Raw genomic sequence first — 22,027 nt, forward strand, 5'->3', positions numbered from 1 at the left:
AATGATCGCAAAGATATAATTAAGAAAATTGTAATCACACGTTGATTCAACTAAAAAATAAATTTGTAGGAAACAAGAATCGACAACATTTTCTACTTCATTCGAGTTTCGGAATTGGTCACTTCAATTTTATAATCATTTCGTATCACACCTGTTCCGAAACGTATTCACCACACTGCCAAGCATACTTTAACTTCGAAGAAACACTTTAAGAGTTTTTGCGTCTTATTCGCAATAAAAGAAACCCGCTGAAGAACTAATTAATTTTGACAATTTAATTTATTTTCGAAAAATGGACGTCTTTGGTTTAATACTTTTCCTAATGAAAAAATAATTTCTTATCATTGGAATACAATACAGAAGGTGATAACAGTTGTGATAATAACAATTTGTAAACTCAAATTGTGGTGTGTGAAAGATGCTAAAAACTGCCAGCTAAAAGATCGTCTATTATTTCGCACCGCACATTACCGTCATTAAACTGTAGTTAGGTACATTCTACGCTTGAATTTTGCGTGTGAATTTTGTTGATCCGAGGCGAAGCTGAGGAGTAAACACTTGAAAACGAGACTTTTCATTTTTATCTCGAGTTATGTAATGTATTTTATCTGTCTAAAACGATAATCTCGAGCTTATCTCCCTAGGGAGTTTTTACTTATCTCGATATATCTGTTCTCGACAGATAAAATATGGTATGCACCTATTGCCAGACTGTTATTTTGACGTGTAGGCATTACTGCCCACGCCTTCGGCTCTGGCAATAATGTCCTACACGTCAAAATAACAATCTTGGCAACAGGTACATAATATATATTATCGCATACGCGGTGTGATTCCCAAAAAATAATTATTCACCTAGGATATATAAACAAACATAATACTTCTCTAAATTTGCAAAGTGTCATTCGCATATCTTGTTGTCTCGTTTTCGCTTATGCGATAAAAAAGAATATGCACGTATGACAAGCCGTCTCGGCAAGCCTCGACCGCTTTGTCATACGTGCATAATATTTATTACATGTTTTTAAAAGCTAAACCAATTTTCTTGTTTTCCCTAGGTGTGTAATAAGCAACTTTCGACCCTATAGGGAAAACAAAACTATGTAAATTATATTTGTACGGAGAAATAAGTAGAATAAGGGTTGACAATATTTGCACAAACAATTTAGGTAAGAATTTTCTATTCACAATTTATACATTGTCTAGTTGACTCGGTTACCGAACATACAGTCAACATTTGAAATTAATATAACAATATTCTTAGCCAGTGAACTGACATTAAGTTCTGACCTTGTCCATGAACGATTGGGACAACCTCCTGCTGTGCTGTTTAGTAAATGATTCTACATTCTCTTCAATCTTCTACACTTCGCAAGTGGCTGCGCCACTCTACCTTTCGAAAGGAAGTTGTGTGTTGTGATCCGAAAGAGTGTAACACGAAGAGATATCAGAGCAGAAATGTTTGATTAAATTTGGTTCAGGCACACCGTGGGGCCTAATATTAGCGAAAAGTTTCACTAAATTTCACAAAAACTTCGCTCAATTTCGCTAAAATTAGAGAAACATTAAGTAGAAATTAGCGAAATTTAGTGAAACGTTTTGCTAATATTAGGCCCTTTATCCATGCCCTTCTACGAAATGTTCACTGCTTCGTAATAGATATGCGGATTGAGCTCCTGCCTTTATCAGCTGATACCGGTGTTCAGTTATTTAATAAGATCCTATGCGCTGGTTGGCCTAAGGAAATGATCTACAAGAATTAACTGGAGCATTCGCTTAACGACATGCAATCTCTGCAAGTTCTTGACGTCCATTGATGTTCATCGATAAATGGAAAAATGGATTTCTCTTCTTAAATTTTAACAGGCAACAAATCACAGTTTCTTATCCAAAAAAATAAATCTTCTACGAACACGCTATTGAACTAATGACACCAATGTGTCCAATAAACGTACCGTTTGTACTCCAGTCTATTCAAAAGTGTATACGACTTTCTTCTTCAAAGTGTAATGGGTGATGAATCGTAGTATTGCTCCACTTTCCGATAAATTAATTGGTTTTGTTTCGGTATTTGTCTATCGGTTCAATAAAATTGTGTAACATTCGGCTCACCTGTGCAAACACAATATAAATGCATACAGTACTGATCCGACTAAGAGTTTCAATGACAATGACCGATAAAATGTGACGATTAGTTGAATTGAACGAAATTATCGAAGGTGAAATTAATCGTTCAATACTGTGTATGAGCCAGATAAATTAATTAGTGATGGAATGAGTCTTTTTGTCAGACTTATGTGGACAAGTTTCGAACTGATTTGGTTGTTCACAATAATCTCGCATTTATCACTCTATTGCAAAACTGTTTATCTGAATATCTCTTCTCGGCAGATGAAATAGCGAATGCACCTTGTTTCCTTGCTCGGTACATAACTTCCAAATCGTCGAAATAAACATTTTGGACAGAGGCGCATAATCTACAATTACGATTTGGATTTTAAGAAGAGAGAACATTTTCGCCTGTAATTTGACTTACGGCCTGTAGGTGTATCAGAAGTAAAGTATGAGTGCGATCTATTCCATTGAAAGGAAGAACATACCAAACTGTTAGGTAGACCAGCATTCGGCTAATCAGTGAGCTCTGGCTCCTAATCTATAAACCGACCGATGGAATCATTATGGTCCTGATTGACATAATCAATACCTTGGTATGGGTCTCAAACGTTTTAATTAAAGCAAGTCGTTTTAATAACCGATGTTATTAAGGTAGACTGTAATATGAAATTAATTTTTCCTGTACGAAACACGAAAGATAAATTAAATAGATGAAAATTGACCGATAGCAATTCTTTTGCCAAAAATTGTAATTTTTTTCAAGGCAAAAACTTTGTGTTTTTAATTACATCGTAGTGTGTTCGCCCACACGTTGGCCAGATAAAATTTTATATAAATCAATCAAACGATAAACGGAACTAAATAATTGGAAAAATATTTGAAATACCGCACACAGCCAGCAACATTTTTTTAAATAAGTTTTTTTTAAAAGTAAACCAAGTTTTAACGAAAAACTATGAACTGGTTGTAGTAGTACAAACGGATTTGTTAGCATTTCTGTTATGCAAGGGTAACAGAGTTCCGTACATCTTTACCTTTGGGTATTATAAGTTCACGTAATTTTAATTATTTTCTTCTGCGGAATGGCAAACAAAAGATTTCCAGGAACTGCATTATAAGCTCAGAATAAATAACAAACTTTTGGTAATAGTAATAAAGACCTGCCAGTTATAGTATATTACTTCCGAGGTTCCAAGTTGTGTATTTGATAAGTGGGGTGTTACAGCCCGACCCGAAGGGGAGGGCTGTATTTCCCACTTGTCAAATAACAACTTGGAACCTCGTAAGTACAATGCTTTACGTGATTAGGCAATGTAAATGAAACTGAAACATGCCGTAACACGTAAAATAGTAAAATGTTCGAGCTATTTATTCGTAAATGCATTTGAAACCATTGCAACAAAAAAATGACGCAAATATTAAGTACACTTGCAACTATTGAAACGATAGCATAAACATGAATGACTCGAAGTTCAGCGAATTTCAGAGTTACAATTTCTTATCTCATTGGCAAACCGAAATCGACTGTTCATATTGGACTTGTAAAAGGTTTCCTGTTTTTAAGTACTTTGTAAATAGAAAATACACCTGTGACTATACGATGCGCTACACTTTATGATTCGTTTATATCACTTCCATAAAATGTCCTTCGGTGAAAAGCTTAGGTAGATATTTCATTATCAGGCTCAATACAGATGTAGTAAGAGATATCCTTTCATTTAATCACTGCATCAGATTGAATTTCACCACAGGAATGACTCTACAAGCTAACAATGACAAAAATGCTATCGTTTATTTATCTGATGGGATCCCATTAACGGATGATTGAGTGTTCTCCGGAAGTAAAGGTCGAGATAGAGTAATGTATTGTAATCTTCTATTTTGTGTACCTTCGTATCATGAAAATGAATGAAAATTAAAAGTGAATTTTACATTAGGAAGTGCAATATAGTTCAAAAAGTCTTCTAAAGCGAAACGAAATTTTTCATATCTAGCACACAAAAAGATGAATCTACTAACACAATACATATTATTTAAGTATATAGTAGCCAGTCCAGTACTGTCGGCCATACGTTGTTGGGGTGTAGAGAAGAGACACCATTCTGGCTCTACTCCACAGACACGATTCTTTCATCAAACATAAATAAAATAATAAAATTGGGGACAATTCCAATTCAAATTGTATACTCTGTCTTTTTTTCACTGACTTTCACAATAAAGAACGCAGTACGAACATTATAATCTAAAGTTTTCATGGGAAATTGATTTTAGTTGGAAAAAATAAAATGTATTGTTTCCACTCGCTTTTTCTCCTTTTGAGGCCAAAGCCGCAGCTTTTTGGATTTTTTTTTCGAATTCATTAAATTTGAGTGACTGAAAGTTGGGTTTCCAACGAAATTTTTACATACATTTTCTATACTCACCGGAAAGTGAGTCATTATTTCATTGCGAAAATTGTTATCGAGACGTGTGGGCATTGTTGGTCGAGCCGAAGCCGAGACCCGTAATGATCACTCATCAATACACTTTTTTATCTGCCGAGAACATATACACCGAGATAAACAAAAATGCTCTAGAGGGATAAGTGCGAAATTATTTTTCTAGGCAGATAAAATACTATTACCTCTTACGTCAACGTCAATGAAATAATGACGCATTTTCCAAGGGTACATCGAGAAAAACAGCTTACGCAATTGATGCAACCCACACACTCGACAAAATAGAAAAGTTCCAAACAAGGACGTAATCAACTATTTTTACCAATTTTTACGAAAGAAAAACGTAAACAAAGATCGGAAAGGGATTTGATTACTGATTAAGACGAATTTCTTTAATTGACTGGCTGTAGGTCTATTACATAAAAATGAGTACAAACAATCTGCCATTGGAATATCTATATCGCAATACGAAATCAATCAAAGGCCTTCGTTCGATACGTTGTGACTATTGTTAGATATAGACGGCCTTCGTATTATTTCTTTTCGATAAAAATCGGGACCACGTACGTGAATAATATCTACTACCCAGATAGCGATCAGCCCTAAACAAAAATAAAAAGGCAAAATGTAATCGATGTCACAATCACGAACACTTGTAATTTTTATCTCTATATTTTAGCTGTATACACACAAACATCCTGCAGAGCAGACAACTTTTTTTTTTCATATAATTTTGAATGTTTCCATTCGGAAAAAAGTCATCATCAAACGCGAAAATTTGTGCAAAACGTAAAAGTCAAACAACCATGGAAATGCTAGCAAGGTCACATCACTATCAACAAAGTATAGAGTTAGTTACATTATACTACATAAACTACCAGCGAATCAATAATTTGTTTTTCTGGCGAAAGTTAGTGATATTGTAATGTTAGTTGGATTAGATTAGATATTCGTATGAAAAACAAACAAAGAAAATTAAATAGCTTTTCTGCTTACGTTTCTTTCGCAATCGTACATCCATGTTTTCGAAGTTTTTAGCACCGGAAATAGGTTCGCGATAAAAGGCTTAAAGTCGTAATTCAAGTTGACGAAGTGTCAAAATAGATTTTCCATCGATTTTTCAATAGAACGTGGAAAAGTGTTATTGTCTGCACGTGTCAGTTCTAATTCCGATTATGAACAACAACACTTTTCAAGTCGTCAACCGAATGAAATATTTTTTTTTTCTTTAAACGCAGCACTAGAAAAAGCAATTTATAAATAAACTGTCTCGACGGTTCCGTGCAATGTATTACAATAGATTCACACGCACTTTCTTCTCTATAAAATTATAATTGCCAACAAACAGCTGTATTATCGTAACCGCAATGAACACTTCATAATCATATACAACACCGAATTGCCCTATGAAAGCCAAATTTTAATGATAATCTGTATTTGCATCTCTTGATAAAATATTTTTTCGAAATTCAGCAACTCAAGATAATGAGAAAAGTTTACTTTTTCTTCGACGAAATAGATTCAATGTCAACCGAAAGGTTAATTTATGCAGTAGCTGAAACGAACATCTCATTAAATACATACAGTTCCACGATATGAACGAATGTTTAGGTCATATCACATGCATTGATACAAGAGACAATGAATTTTAAATTGGAGCAAGTTTAATGCTTTTGCCCCTTTATATCCAATCGCATGTATCATCAAAATTGACCATGATCGAATTGTAATGTAAAATTAGATAAGAGAAGTGTTGCAACATTTCCTTCACACACCAACATTTGAATGGTGAAATTGTGAAAATAAACTTGAAAAGGATTGTCACTTGATAACAGTGGGAGTGAAAATTGCATTGAAAAGCGTACTCTTAACGACCTGTGTTTCTCAGATAAAATTTCAGCCAGAAAAAATCGTTAAATTTCAGACGTACCATAGCCAAGAAAATACAGTCATCCGAACGACATGGCATTGTTGTCCTTTTTGTCATTCGGTACAAAATAATTTTCTCCGTATGAGAGAATCCGCAACCAAGACAACGAAATTTCTGCCAGAATTTTGAGATACTAGATTCGTCTGCGTCTTAGATATAAAATCTGTAAACAAAACAACTTAATGCGGCCATTTGCAGCTGACAAAAATCTGTCTAAAGAGAAATCTTGAGAGAAATCCAAGGTACAAGCTATGTATCACAGAGGTCGGAATATAGTAATTTTAGACTATCAGGTCATCAGAAAGTAAACTTATGCATCTGAGATATGTTGAAGGATTAAATGGCTCACAAGCAGATATAAATTAGATGCAAACTCGATGAATGTGATAAGTGGAGCGATGATTCAACGGCGGAAATAGCAATTACTAAATAGCGTCTGCACACAGCTAGTTAGTCATAAATTTTGAGTAAAGAGTTTTGCCGTTTTTTTAAGTCCCCTGATTACAGGATCTTTTTATCAGTCGAATCCATCATGCAGAACTGCGAGTCAAAATGACAAAATGTGATGGGCATTGGGCTTATAAATCAAAGCCATAAAACAATTCGACACGATAATTTATATTCAATTTTTTTTTGACGTGATTTCATTCACAGGCAATAATCTTTATAATAATTTTCCGATTGTTATCAGGCGAAACTCATCGGCGGTATAGGAAAATTTTGGATTTTTAAGCAAATAGTATTCAATCAGAACTATGGTATATATGAGATACGACATCTACATTATACTTAATCGCGCGTTAATTTTATTCGAATCGATATCTGAGAAACTTCGTAGAGAGATATCCACAAAAGACTTTATGTTGTATTCGCGTGAAAAATTCATATCGATTTTTGAAGCGAAAACAATAATGATTCAACCTGCAATAAAATACCTATAAATTGAACAAACATTGCATAAAAACAAAAACAAAAAAAAATTATCCGGAAAGAGTGTTCAACAATTAAGACCTTAATCTTGCACTCAAATCAATAACATTGTCGGTTTGTATGTTATGACAAAGATGATTTTTAATTATTTATCTCTATACGGTTTACACAGCAGCGACAATGTTGTGAGTTCGATAAGGTGCAGGCGGTAATAATATTTATTTTACTCTAGAAGATTTAGTTGATATTCTAATATGACAGAGTTACATAATGATGGTCGCACAATGTGTGAATAGTTTCCTCTTGGGTATCAGCACATTCTGAAGGAACACACTGTCTTCAATGTCGAACAAAGTGTCTATATTTGGCACTTCGTCAATGGATAAAATCCGTAGGATTGAACAAAGCACATCCCTTATAACTATTGTGAGAAAATACGTGATCAAACCAAACACCTTTTTTTAAATTTTGTATAAGGAAGAATTCAGTTGGATCAAACCAAAGACGTCTACAAATACAATTTGTAGAAGGAGGATCAGTTAGGTGTCTAGTCAAGTATCATCCTTATACAATTTGTAGAAGACTGAATTCAGTTGGTTCCTTTTTCAATTGCGTGAAAGCAACAAGTCGGTAGAAACAGATTGATTGTCTAATTAACATTCTGACAATAAAATTTGATTTTCAAACTGTCCCTGAATAATTTTTCTCTGACTCAATCTTTTGGTCATTTATTTGATCATCATCTATCAATTTTTCTCAGTTTCTGAACTGTATTGTCCTAAGATAATTGCGAATAGCATCTTCGTATAATGATGTTATATGTTATCAACAACGACGACAACAATAAGTAATGGGTCACGACTAATGTGGGGCTATTCCCTTTACTGTAAGTCAGGGTCTTATGCCAGAAAATACCGTAAAATGTTTGTCCCAAAAGTTGTATGAAATGTTAAAAAAAAACGGAATAGTTTGTCCCAATATTTTGCTTGTAAACGCGATAACTTGAGTAATTTTCACCCAATTACTAATTTTAATTTTTTTAATCGACGCAGAATTAAATTCTATTGTGGCTATATGGGATTAAGGATCTGGAAGTTATTACAGAAAAACACCATTTTACACTGTTGGAAATTCAATCAATCGAAAAAGATTACTTTGATGAAATTTGATTTTGTTGGTTAGTTGTATCCATGCTATCATGTGATCATCCCGATTATTTGTTTATTTAAAAGCGAACCAGGAAAAATCGATCTTTTCAAAAAATTAAGTTACAATAAATAAAAATCATCAACTCTATTACGTCCCAAAGTCCCCAAGATGCAACTAGCGTTTCTCCGTTGAATTGCAATAGAAACCTTTTGCAATAGGTAATCCATGGAGCGTGGTTCGCCAGAAGCTTTTCGCATTAATGAACCCAATTTCTTTATAAATGTACTTGTTTCGGGACCCACGCAACCTAGTGATAAAAGCAAGAGAAGAACATCTATCGTACCTTTTTTTATTTTTTGCCAAATTGAAAGAGTCCTCTAAACGTTCTACATTCGCATCACTTTACTTCTGATTAACGTTAACGTCAATAAGACTATGAAACAGAATAATATACAACTCATACGAGTGGGAAGTTTGAGCCAGAGCGAAGCGAGGGCTTTAATTCACACGAGTCTTTGTATTAATTTATGATTTATGGTTGATTAAAACTTTTGCCGCAAATCTTCAAGAAAATTGAGAACACAAAAAGTATTTTTCCAAACAATTTGGACTCAAGCGAAGGTTTTCATATCGGTTATTTATGATGTTTCGGAAGTTTAACAACGGAAAATAAAACGAAATTGATTAAAAATATATTAATAAAATTGTCAGTCGAGGGACCTGACCCGCCAAAAAAGTGGGGCCTAGTATATAGCAGTATACAAATTGTAACTAATGGAGTAAAAGATTTGACGTCAACTTGTTCATAAAACCTACATCAAAAGAAGTAATAGATCCGATAATTTAAGCTATTTTAACCATTGCAAAATTCGCTGGATTCATAAGTTCATCGGAGCTTAATTTCTGTAAAAATTCATCATTCATCATTATTGAAATGAACCAAAAGCTTCTACCGAACAACGTTATTTACGTCACTAAATTGCATCTTAAAGCACACACACACACACACACACTGTATAGGCGGGCGCATTGATCAATTGCATTTTATTTTTAAAGTTTACATCTAAAGTGAAAAAAACACCACACACATTGTCACGACAATACAACAACAACAACAACAAAAAAATTGGTGTAAGACTACAGCATGAATCAAACAAAAAACATACGGTTTCGCTTGAACCAAAAATTATAATGTTGAATCTCAAAACAATAATTTTTGGCTATTCAAAGTTGAAACAATTGTTTTGACAGAGCAGAATGATTTAAAAAAAAAATGAATTTGAATTCTGCAAAATATGATTGTTCTCATACTGGACACAGAACGACACATATAAGATAAAGGTAAATTAATTTAAATTTACGAATATTCACCGAGTAATCGAATTCGGATCCTGGTCCTTGCGTTGATTTATAGCAAATTTCACTTGCAATATGAACTTTTTTTAATGTCATAACAGAAGGTAACACAAATGTTTGTCCTGGACGAATGGAAATTAATATTGTTAAATCGAAATGTTGACGATTGAATTAATACCCAGAGCTGCAACTTTTCTATTTATTTATTTTTACAACAACTTTGACTTCTATTGCACTTTACAATTTTATTACAATCGCAACTAAATAAATTTGATTTAAATGTGCAAACCGACCGAACCGACAGTTTTATGATATTTATTATACCAAATTCTCGTTATTACGACTAATTGTGAAATTATATTTCCGAAGACAGGACAAGAAAAAACTTAATTTCGTAGACTTTTCATTTCAAATTTAAATTCAATTTCACGTTTTGTTGTCGCGACTGTGTAATGTTTAATTGGCGTATTCAAAAACTTTTCTTTTAAATGTTATTTTTATGACAACATGTGATGTGTAGAAACCGATTCGACAAGAAAACTAATAAAGACGAAAAATTCAGCTTTCAATTGAAATTTATTGTATTTCTCGTTTGGCTATGTATTTATTACATTGCTAAAAAAGTTCACATTTTCGGTGACAAGCCAAACGCGTGTCCCTCGTCCTTCGTGACAATGTTAATACTGTCTCGGTATGCTCAAACTCAAAAAGGATTTTGCATTGATTTCTCGGTGGTTCTCGGTAGCAGATCACATGTGTGCGATTTTAAGGACAAATACATTTATACAACCCGTTGCGAATACCATGCAGCGCGTACCATATTAAATAGTTTCACTGGATGTTATGTTGGTTGATTTGAACTTATGGAATTTACCTACGTAACAAAGGTGCTGCAAAACGTTGCATAGAAAGTAAAACGTAAAATACTCAAAAATTCACGTTTTGTCTCGTCTCTCTCTCTCTCTGTGCAATATTGCACTGCACCGAGCCTTGCGCAATTGAAACGTAGGTGTACAATGTATATACACACCCACATACACATACCATGACTACATCCACGCGTTTCATAGAACTCGGTAGAAAACCGTGGAATCTTTTTGAGAAAGTAATTGTCCTTCGACATGTACAGTACATACCCACTGATTGATTCCAGAAGTTGTTGCACTTGGCAAAGTGTTATGTACATAGCTATAAGTAAAACTTAAGGATACAATTTCCAAGGTTCTGAAAGAACAGGTTAAGACAACCCTGAGTTGATCACGAACGCGGTGACACACAATAGCGTCAACGGCTGCGAAGTTTATATGTAAAATGGAACTTGACAAAAACAAAATTCTGAATTTTCGAGAAAAATATTTTCTTCAAGTTGATTTCTCCCACTATCCGTTTATAAAATTTGGTGTCAACCGCCTTCGTGGTTGTCTTAACCTGTTCTTTCAGAACTTTGACAATTTCAGACAGAAATCAATTATTTATCCACCATGGTATTGGAAAAAAAAGTCTCACCCACCAAAACTTTGAGAAGCAAATCTGAGATGCCTTAAAAAAGGCGAAAAATTTCGCAATGACAGAGAAGCCTTTATAGACAGCTTGTTATCAGTTATCGGCAACAACAGCAAGAATAAACGACAGGTTCTGACTAATGAGGTCCTATCATAGGAAAAGCATGTTGCAAACAAATGAAGTAAAAGATTTCTGAAATCACTCTGAAAATCTTAGATTAAATGAAGTAATAGGTAACATCAGTTTGTTCGAACAGAAACAGAAACGGAATGTCCAACACAAACGGAAACACAAACGATTTTTCTTTGGCACACCTGTATTGTCCCAAAGAAAAATTGTTTCTGTTTTTGTTTGTGGTAGACATTCCGTTTCTGTTCGAACAATCTGACGTTCCCTAATAGATCAGATATAAATCTCAAAAGATTCCATGTTATCAGTCATGCATCACATACAGTATATTCACTCTCGAAAACCCTACTGACAAACAATCTGGGGCAGTGAAATCATTAATCCTATCGGATGATTTTTAAATTCCGTGACCAACCAACATTTTATCGAAATTCATCGAATTGTAATGATTTCAGTTGCAGAGTTTATAATCACTACTTGAGTGGGATGCAAAATTTCAACATGAAATTTGCCATTGATAGATGGTAAGAGATTTTAAAAAAAGAAAGAAATTTCTCAATGGAATATCTTTGGAACGTAAAACGAGATTTTTTTCGTCACAAGTTCAAAGAAGAATGGAGGGAAGACTAAACCCTATTGAGTAACATGAATAACTTTGATAGAGATTGAAGTAACGTTTCAGGTGACAATAAGGTAGAATATTTACGGTAATTTTTGTGATTTTTCTCGAATTTTGTGATTTTTACGATTCGAAAAAATTGTAAAAATTCGTGAAATTTCACGAAAATTTGTGAAATTTTGTGAAATAACGTTGATAACGATTACTTCTTTGCCCACGTAAAAAAAATCCCATTTTTGTATCTGAGCTGTTACTATCTGGCTGATTTCCTTAATTTCTGTGGAGGCCGTTATTATGTGGATTTATTTGCAACTTTCCTGACAAAATTAAGACCATCCCTGCAGATTCGTCCCAACGTTTCGACAGTAAATGGGACTAAAATGTCAGATTCCCTTTCAATTATTTCTTTGTTAAACCAAACGTTTACGAGCACTGCTACTTTACCAAAATTCCAACAAAACAGAAACCAAGAAAGTTTGGATAGGAAAATGTGATTTTTTACGTGTGCAAAACAGTATAGCAAACTATTGGTCATTAAGGCCAGGTTAAGGCACTCTACATCGCAAATGTTAAGATTGAGTGTACGGCCTCAATTTATAAGTTGATTGACCAGATGCTGGGAGTGTTCGTGGAGATAAAGCCAGATTTCAATCAAAACATTCATTTATTGATCTAATTTTACAGAAAGTCGTGCTGCCTTATTTACGTAAAAATCTTAGTTTAATGCTCGAAATTTCATTTCTTCCGTTTCTGATTGACAATTTTCCTTTTATTATAAAATTAATATAACAAACTTTTGTCGACACTTAAATATATTTAAATTTTTTCTTGTTAAAAAAATAAGACCTGGTCAGCATTTTAAAGAGTGGTAGGTGTGCGATTAAAACGGTGAATTCATTCCCAATTTTGTACCAAAATCCAGTCTAGCTCTCCTTTGGTATCTCATATTCACTCTATAATTTAGACAAAACATTTTCCATTTACAAAAACGATTCGATTTCAATCGATCGACAATCTTACTTCAGCTCTTCAAATTTACAGATCTCGGTTATGGCAAAAACCACAACGCCGGATGCGAACACAAACAAAACAATTGGCCATACTTTGGAGAAATTGTCGAAGATGATGTCATCGAAAATAACATTGAAGAAGAACGTGAATGATTGCATCAAAAGGCTAGTGGAAAAGACAAATGAATGGCAAAGGACAGATTTTGAATTTATTTTTTTTACTCACATAAAACTGCTGACTACAACCCATGGGACATTGGAAAATGGATTCTTATTCCAAATGGAACCATCACGATGAACGAAGCTCACTGATATGATGACTGAAATGAAAAAGTGTGACGATTTTAATGGGGAAATAATCCATTGCCATCCAAGAACACTTTTTTTCTTTTTCTAGCCCTAACGTTACAGTTTCGTCGTCCCTTCTTGCACCTGCAATAAGTGGTCTGTTTTATCGGATTTTCGACCCCCTCCTTCTGCGTCCACAGATCTGTTATGTGTACCTACAACACGGCTTGCCTCACTTTCTCGAACCCACTATATTCGGATATCATTACTGCATGACTCTTAATAGCTTCTTGAACTAAATGGGACAAAATCGTTTGTATTTAAATAAGATTAGCCTAGCCCCCTCACTCTTCAAGTTAATCCATTTCATTTCATTTATTTACACGTTCGGAGCATTAAGGATCACTCCTTAAACAAATGACTTCAGCAATCACATGTAGTTCTTAACCACTAGTCAATTTAATCCCAGACGTGCGACGTTCCTCACTCTTAATTCACATTGATCACTTTCTGAAACATTCCTTCTCTCGATTTCGTTGTACCATTATTCCTCAGGAACTCGCTGAGGAGGCATGTTTTTCTAGGACCTGTTGTGATACAGTCCCTGTTTTGATTATTCGAAGAATCCGTTTTTAACATTTGTCAGATCTTAAATAGATGGAGACGCAAGACGTAGATGCTACTGATGGGAGTCGTTAAACAAATGGCAATAGGCAATGTACACAACCTATTTTTGAGAATTTTTTTCCCACATTCTTTAGTGACGAATTTTGATGATTTTCTCTAATTTTTGTGTCTCCCCTATACAAGGAACGATGCTCTATGAGAGAGTATTGCAAAAGTACAAAACGAATGATTGACTTATTGACTTCACAACTTACCAAAATGTACAACAATTGCAAACAACAGATAAACCCGTGCCCCATCTAAGTTATCTTTAAAATCGTTCTCATGTAGGTCTATCAGAACGATCGGATGAGCCATGAATGTACAGTAAGACAACATCTGAAATCAATCGCATTAAAGTCAAAGATTCAATTTTGATGCCGAGACACAGATCGCTTACCATTATCAAAATGGTCGGCAAAAATTTACAACCATAGCAGCACAACACGTAGAAAAACACTTTCGAATCGAATTTGGTTTGTTTCTTGCCGGTCGCTCGGTTCATGATCTGTTGGTCGGGGCTGATGCGAACCAGTGTTACCGATAAAATTGGTATGACTACCGACATCAAATAGATGAGACTGAACGGTGTTAGTAACGGCGGCAGTGATATGCAGGCGCATAGTGCGTTCATTATAGCCAATGAACTGCCACAGCATGCCCAAAACTGGATACAATTCCAGAGTCCGTTCGAAAATCGACGGGACAGCTCAATTAATGAAACAATCGAGAGTGGATCTTCTCGGCACACAGATATTGAACACGACAACGAATTGAGCATTCGACTCAAGTAAATTGGTGATAGAGTTGCGTTCTTCAAATGTTCTTTTGGCTAGAAAAGAAACCAAAGAAATCAATTAAAATCAAAATGATTTCAACGTTGGATCGTTTGTTCCATACCGCTTGGTACCATTTTCGTTGCATTTGATCTTTGGCTAGGTTTGACTTATTGTTCAATACATTTAATTCGGTGAAGGCGGGTATATCTTGGCACACCTGAGTCAAAAATACGCAAAATGTTTACACAAAACCCTAAATCCTTTAACATCTAATACCGACTTGAGGATACAACGGTTCAATGCCAATGCTGCAATCCGCTTGTAAGAATATCTCTGCATTTGCATTACTTGCACTAGATCCAAGGCACACAACAATTTCACCGTACGATTGCATGATGCCGAGCATCTCTCGTGTCGCCTCCGCCGAACAGTCGGTGAACAGTGACACTAATAGCGGGACATTGTCGACATTTTCAATATGCGGCTGAATGTTTTCGATTCCCCGCGGTAATTTAGCCTGTAAATGCATGGTAGTGAGTGAATGCACGGTGTGTTACACTTTTTGTCGATTTCCAATTACCCTATTGGACATATCAAAATTTACAGGAGCACTTTGCTCGGTGCTATCGGTTAACACGCTCAATGATCGGCAATTTTCGTCCCCCATGGCAGAATCTTTCGAATGTCGATGGTGATTGTTTTGTTCCTGTAGCAGAGAAAAAAAGATTCGTTCATTGGCTATCAAACGTTCTGTCGAAATGCTATGTAACTCACATGGTAGCGGAAACTTTCAATGGAATCAGTCATTGGATTGGACGGGGCTTGGCTGAAGTCTTGGTCTTGATTTGAAATAGCTCCAGGTGCTGATGAACTCAAATTTTTACTCGATTCTAAGCCGCTAAAGATATAAATTAAGTTCTGTCTGTCTGTCTCAGAAAGGTAACTCTTCAAATTTCGAACAAACCTTGGCGGAAGTAATCGATTCAGTTCACTCTCAGCGTTCAATTCACTTTCGATGTTTAGCGCAACATTTGACTGAAGGTTATTGCTAAAATTTCTGGAACTCTTGGGTGAATGAAGTGAGCTAGAGACCGAGTAAAAAATTGATTATTAACCAAGATATGCGTCGAACTTCCAACACAATACAAACTTACCTGGAACTTTCACTTAGCAACGAAATATGGCAATTCCATCCCGACTCTAGGCCCATCTTCTCCGAAAAAACTCTCGATCTCAATTCGTTTTCCTTGCTGAAGTGAACGAAACGCACACAAGCCTGATCCAATCGTTCAATTAGTTGAACAATGTCCGTTTGTGCTTGATATTGCATCGTGACCATTCCGATAAAGACCTGATGACATTGCATTTCGAAACAGCCGGCCACATCGTTAATGTCTTCTTCTTTGTTCTCGGAAAAAAGCAGCGAATCCGTACTGATTGAATGGGGCATTGCATTGTGACAATCAAATTTGAAACTGGGATGCTCTTCACGTGACATATGATACTTTGATTCGGGCGGAAGTTCTAGGTAAGCGACGCTTGAATGGCCTGGAATCGAATGTATGATGTTGTCTATTCGAAAGAAGTGTTTTATTCAATTACCTCCACCTAATGCTCCTCTAATTCCTCGTCTCAGTGGACGGTACGAGAAGGCGGTGCAATAGGCGGTTAGTGCGCTTCTTTGGTAAAAATCCTTGAAATACAAGAGACAAATTTCGCAAATTAATTTACCTCAATTAACTCAACGTATTGCAAATCTGTAACCTGTGCTCTTTTCCGTTCCTGTGCAGTAAGCGGTCGAAGGTCCGAACCATCCCAGAAATCATCACAGCAATCTAAGACAATGTCCGCAGTGCCTTGGGTCATCAATTGCAGAGACTGGCTGTTAGATTCTCGCATTACAACCGACAGGCAATGAGGAAAGGGTACTTTAACTTTGGACGCTATTTGAAGTTGGCGAGCAAATCTGATGTCTCGTTTGACCACTTCGGGTTGCTGAAATTTATTGGTCTTGTTAATTATGTGATCGGCACATAATGTGATGGAGTTTACTAACCAGGTGCATATAGCTGGCTATTTGTCCTTCCAAATTGAATATTTCGCGAGCGTTGGACGTAAAACCGATTTGTTTGGCCAGTTCACAGAGGCAGCGACTGAAGACACATCAGAATAATTAAATTTTTGATAAAAAGGGGGAAATTCTGTGAAAACAAACTAGACAGATGAAACACTTTTTAGTTCAAATTAAAAAGGAAAACAGACAAAACCATCATCAGTGAATGAACTAAAGCGAAAGTGCAAATCAAGGTGCAAATTATATCAGGAAAATATGCAAAACAATTGGATTTGAATTTTTGTTTTGATATAGTCTCACTGATTGTTAAGACTAAAATGGCAATCCGTTCAATCACATAGTGTTACATTAGACTTTCGTCCTGAACAAAGATTTAATGGAAGAAAATTTCGAACAAAAAGCAAACACACAGACTACGATTTTCAATTTAGATTTTTTTTTTCGTAAGACAAGAACCCAGAAAAGGTAAAGTTCACAAATATTTGAACTACCACCAGACTAGAGAGAGATATGAATGTTTCGTGTGTGGAGTGGATGTTATTTTCGAGGTATTTTAGTATTACAATTAACATGTTTAGTCAGTTAATGTACGAGTAATCGATTTTACACGCTCCATGCGTCGAAAACCGTACTTTACACAATTAAGGCACTTCTTTCGACACTCTCAGAATGTAACTGCATTTTACATTAATAGGGATAAGAACACGAGGAGAGTTTTCAAGTGTGGCGAAGCCAAGGTCTATAAACTCACGAAAAGAAGACTTTTCATTTTTATCCCTCAGCACGTAAAAATCATTACATAACTCGTGATAAAAATCAAAAGTCTCGTTTTCGTGTGTTTGTTTATTGACCTCGGCTACGCCTCGAATCAACAAAATTCACACGAAAACTAGACTTATCCCTAGTCATGTAATAGTACATTTCGGACCTAGGACTAAAAGTCTTTTTTAGCATGTGACTTTTAAACTTTTAGTCCGTGGTACGATTAGTAATTTTCATATTGGAATTGGACGGAAAAAAAGTACGACAAAGTACTATTATATGTCCATTAGGGTGTATCGTTTTGCAGTCTTTTTTTATTTTTTTAATGCCTGCGGGTAGGCTCGATGCAGAATGGTCCACTAATCACGAAAATAACAAAAAAAAAATTAAGTTCGAAGCTCCCATGCGCACCTCTCAAAACCGACTTTTTGGTCACAGAGCCATAATGAGAGCAGTTCTGCCGCCTGTGTTGAAACAAATTTGTTAAGTGTATATGATAACAACTCGTAGAGACTGTGGCTTCAATTTGGCATACTTTAAAACTTAAAAAAATTCGACTCACCGATGAAAAATTACAAAAAGTGTTCCCGACCATGACTTTTCCAGAAATTTTTTCGAGTTAATGCTTTCTAAAATCTGTGACTGGGAAGCAAAATAGTCTATTACTGAGGGCATCGAAAGTAGTGCTTGAAGCATAAAAAGTACCATTTACGATGCATGTAGCACGTAAAATCATTTTCATAGCTCGGAGTAAATTGAAAAGTCATATTTTCGTGTGTTTATTGACCTGGGCATCGCCTCTTCGACTTTCTTTCCTTCGATCAGATTCAAATAAAAATTGATCTCTTTATAAACGGAAGTAACTTAATTCTGTATTCTTCTCCTGCTCAGCGGAGGTAACAGTTTTAAAACTGGCTGTTCAAGGTGCCCGTAAATTTCTGGAGTGAGATAATCTCACTGAAATTGTTGCTTTATAGCTTTTCCCATTATTGTGATATGACAGAACCATTGGTGCAAAATGTATCACATCGTGATCGATATAGCGCTTGTTGGGAGCTCCAAACTCATCCATCGAAATCCTTCAAGCCACTCACTGGTTTTTTACATTTCAGAGCTGTGAGTCCCATGGAATCGCTTTTCAATCAATAAATGATCAATCGAGACCGCGACACATTTTGTTAGTATTGCGAACCCTAGTTCTGTAACGGTTCACCAAATGTGGGTCAAAGAGCGAACATTTTAAAAACAGTCTTGCTGAAATACTTCACGACTGATCTTGTCAAGGCCGTTATGTGTGTATCAGTATTTTGAGAAGCTGTTTCGTTTTCGGACATGATTAAGTCAATGTTTCAATTGCCGAAAACAATTAAAGAGTCTTAAATGTTGGTGGTGGATAGGGTGCTTTCACATCACTTTGTGCTTTGTTTGCAAATTATTTAAAAACAAAAATCACATAAACAAAAACCGAAAAAAGTTGTCGATACAGCACACCGTCATTCAAAATAAATTTTCAAACCTATGCTAGTGATCGAAATGACTAAAAACAATGAAATTCAATGATAGCAACAGAAAAAAAAATATTGAAAATTGAAAGAAAAAAAGTTCACCAATCAACAACACATCACCCGCTGCATGGATCAATTTCATAGTCTCAAACCGTTCAAAGTTGGAAAGATTTTTTGGTTTTAAATTTCATATTTGAAGATAGAAGAAAAGAAAATAAAAATAAAAAAAATGAAAAAGCAAATGGTATGCCTAGTACATACCCATGCATAAAACTATTCATTCGTGACTCGACGATTTCGTACCGATTGGTGACGGGCACTAAATCTTTATCTAACATAGCGACAGCAGTCACATGCCCACAAAACTTTGCATAATGCTCCTGTGTCAATGGGCAGCATGTGTTTACCAAGATTGCTAGACCTGAGAATAATTGTTTTAGCCGACGGAAAATGTGAAAGAAATTTTTGTTGGAACCGAAAGAACGAAATTTAAAAAAAAAGAAACAAAAAAAAATCGCACAACAAAATCGAAGACCTTACCGAGTGGCTTCAACGAATTAATGTGACTTTTCCATTCATGATCGTCGAATTCCAGTTTGAATGCACTGTGCTGATCGTGTGTCAAGTCTAAAACTTCTGAAACAGTTCCACCTTTCTCTTCCTTCGATATCTGTAAACCACCAAGAAATTAGAAGAGCCCACGACGAACATTTACGGATTCTCAACTACCTCCGACTCCAAACTACTCTGGCTTTTTCTTGACGTTTTGTCGGACGAGTCGCGCAAGAAGAATACTTTTTCAGCGGTTGGATTCGGCCACGACAGAATTCCCTTCTTATCAACGCAACACAATGCAGTGATCGATCCGAGTACTTGCACCACATTAGCACTGCGACCCAACAAATAACTGTTCCCTTGCCACAGACCGATCCAATTCAAAAATACATCTCTGCTGGGTAGAATAGTCGTTTCCCATTCGGTTGTCGGTGTATCCAAATCGACCTGGAACGTTTTTTCCTGGTTCGATTTTGTGGCCGATTTGGTCAGAGTCAATAGAGTTTCAAGGCGAGCGATTCCCCACAAATTGACTGAATTCCATAAAACTGGAAACATCAGCGGCAAAATCGGAAGAACAGAGCACACAGGCAATTCGAGAAACAGGTCTTTCCAGTGGTTACTGGTACGTTCTGAAACTGGAATTGTAATTGTTGTTTAGGATCTTAGCTCTCTCCGTATTTTTCCTTTCAATATTACCTGAGAATATTACCGAGAAATACTTCAGCAAGCCAAAACCAATCGTCACGGCTAAAGCCAGTAGACATCCCCACGTCTGAATATACTTTGTCACCAGCTGAAACAGAAAACGAATTCGATAAAAAATACTCTGCCGGAAAAATACGGACAGACCATAACGTACCAAACATCTCTGTTGATTGTAAATAGTCGCAGGTCTTCTTAAAAATGAAGTGAAAGATGTCTTCAAAGTGTCCAGGTACGGTGTTGTTTCCAATGCACACACAAGATCTGGCAACGGAGCTCTGGCAGTCGGTTTTAATGGCGGATCCGTAGGCTGAAACAAATAACCGGAATAATGATGTCCCGACTCATACAGATACTTACACCAAATAGAGGTCATCTCACCTGAAACAGTCCATAGGTTTCTCCACACTGAAATGTGTGACGATTGTTTATTTCTGTACATTGTCCCGGGGCCACTTGTCCCGGTCGGATGATAATGTGATCGCCTGGAACGATTTTTCGAATTGAAATCAAATGAAAGCTAAATTGTCAGAGACTCAAACTGACCCCGAACCAACAAAGCCCAAGGTAAATTGACAATGATTCCATCTCGATAAGTCCATTGTAGTGTCACGCACGGCGACAGCGGACAACACAAATTCGGATAATTCTCTGCCGTCCAGTCTTTGCACAAAATTTTGGCCAGCGAAATTTCTTCCAAAATTGTTTGTGTTTTCCGATGGATCTCTGTGCGTCGCAAATTATTTTCCCGAATGACCAATACCGTTGTTCCCAGGAGTATCAACAGCAGTACCGTAGCCGATAAATAGTAACAGGTTGCATACAAACAGAATACCGACAGCAATGTAATTAACATCGGAAACCAGCCCATCGGACTGTCGTACGGTTTGGCAAACGAACATTTTGCTTTGTTGAGCCAGCTAAAGAAAACACAGCACTGATAAGACGATCAGGATGCTTGACGGTGAAATTGAGCATACAAACCTTTCGCTGGAAAATTTCAATTCTTCGCGTAAGACTACATTTTCGATCTCCTCGTGCAGTATTTTCAATGCTTGTTCTGTTGTCAATCCGGCTTTGTATAATTCATCGTTTTCTTCCATATTTTTGTAAATAACATACAACGTATTCACGAGCAGGTTAGCGATAGCATAATCTTACATAATTAACTAGGTTTACAGCTCCATGGTGTGTGTCAACAACACGAAAACATTTTTACATTTTTCTCTTGACTTTAATGTTTACCCAAAACATTAGGGAGACACCTTGGCCAGAGTCTATAGCATTTTATTTTGATACGGTCACCTGTTGTAGCCTACACCAATTATAGTTTTTCATACGTAGAATGAATGGTACGAAATTGAATTTATTGGCTTCAATAACGCTTTATTTGCAAGTCTATCGTCTGCACCCAGCACTCACAGTGTATTTTAGTAATAATCTCCGTCAGGTCGGTAAACAAACACAAATATAATGAAAGTAATTACGTCTCATCGAAATGCTCGTATCAATTC

At 36.0% G+C, this 22,027-nt stretch overlaps 2 protein-coding genes across 6 annotated transcripts in view; both read right to left on the reverse strand.

Moving 5' to 3' along the window:
• LOC119081459 (solute carrier family 41 member 2) overlaps positions 1-5,917 on the reverse strand; it is a 29,321-nt gene extending 23,404 nt beyond the window's left edge. The window contains exon 1 of one of the 2 annotated variants that reach the window (XM_037190450.1): positions 5,550-5,917. In XM_037190450.1, coding sequence (XP_037046345.1) covers positions 5,550-5,574 — 25 coding nt within the window. In that variant the 5' untranslated portion in view covers positions 5,575-5,917. Of the gene's footprint in view, positions 1-151; positions 308-5,549 lie in introns of those variants that run through there. The other variant, XM_037190441.1, reaches the window with a different exon arrangement.
• Positions 5,918-12,810: 6,893 nt separating this feature from the next.
• Positions 12,811-22,022, reverse strand: LOC119081469 (transmembrane protein 94). 4 transcript variants are annotated; one of them, XM_037190488.1, is made up of 22 exons: positions 21,498-22,022; positions 21,060-21,433; positions 20,895-20,998; positions 20,671-20,823; positions 20,508-20,604; positions 19,983-20,440; positions 19,794-19,923; positions 19,557-19,674; positions 16,969-17,065; positions 16,677-16,907; positions 16,515-16,605; positions 16,067-16,460; positions 15,877-15,996; positions 15,687-15,810; positions 15,493-15,618; positions 15,193-15,429; positions 15,034-15,129; positions 14,534-14,965; positions 14,349-14,472; positions 13,406-13,499; positions 13,190-13,345; positions 12,811-13,122 (listed from the first exon to the last, which is right to left on the reverse strand). In XM_037190488.1, exons 1-22 carry the CDS (start codon positions 21,614-21,616, stop codon positions 13,050-13,052), a joined length of 3,948 nt encoding a protein of 1,315 aa, XP_037046383.1. In that variant the 5' UTR covers positions 21,617-22,022; the 3' UTR covers positions 12,811-13,049. The 4 variants fall into 4 exon arrangements, with proteins under 4 accessions (XP_037046383.1, XP_037046367.1, XP_037046375.1 ...); XM_037190472.1 differs by having other exon boundaries at positions 19,515-19,674; XM_037190480.1 differs by having other exon boundaries at positions 19,983-20,446.
• Between the last annotated feature and the right edge of the window lie 5 nt (positions 22,023-22,027).

This window comes from Bradysia coprophila, chromosome X (assembly GCF_014529535.1).
Source record: "Bradysia coprophila strain Holo2 chromosome X, BU_Bcop_v1, whole genome shotgun sequence".
NCBI lineage: Eukaryota > Metazoa > Arthropoda > Insecta > Diptera > Sciaridae > Bradysia > Bradysia coprophila.

What these genes read in the sequence shown, in the direction of transcription:
- LOC119081469 (XM_037190464.1), bottom strand. Translation starts at nt 21,616, where the DNA reads ATGGAAGAAAACGATGAATTATACAAAGCCGGATTGACAACAGAACAA. An exon ending in TTTCTCGGTAATATTCTCAG is followed by an intron (nt 20,447 to 20,507) that starts GTAATATTGAAA and finishes TTACAATTCCAG; the next exon opens with TTTCAGAACGTACCAGTAAC. An exon ending in TTGAACCGTTGTATCCTCAA is followed by an intron (nt 15,130 to 15,192) that starts GTCGGTATTAGA and finishes TTTTTGACTCAG; the next exon opens with GTGTGCCAAGATATACCCGC.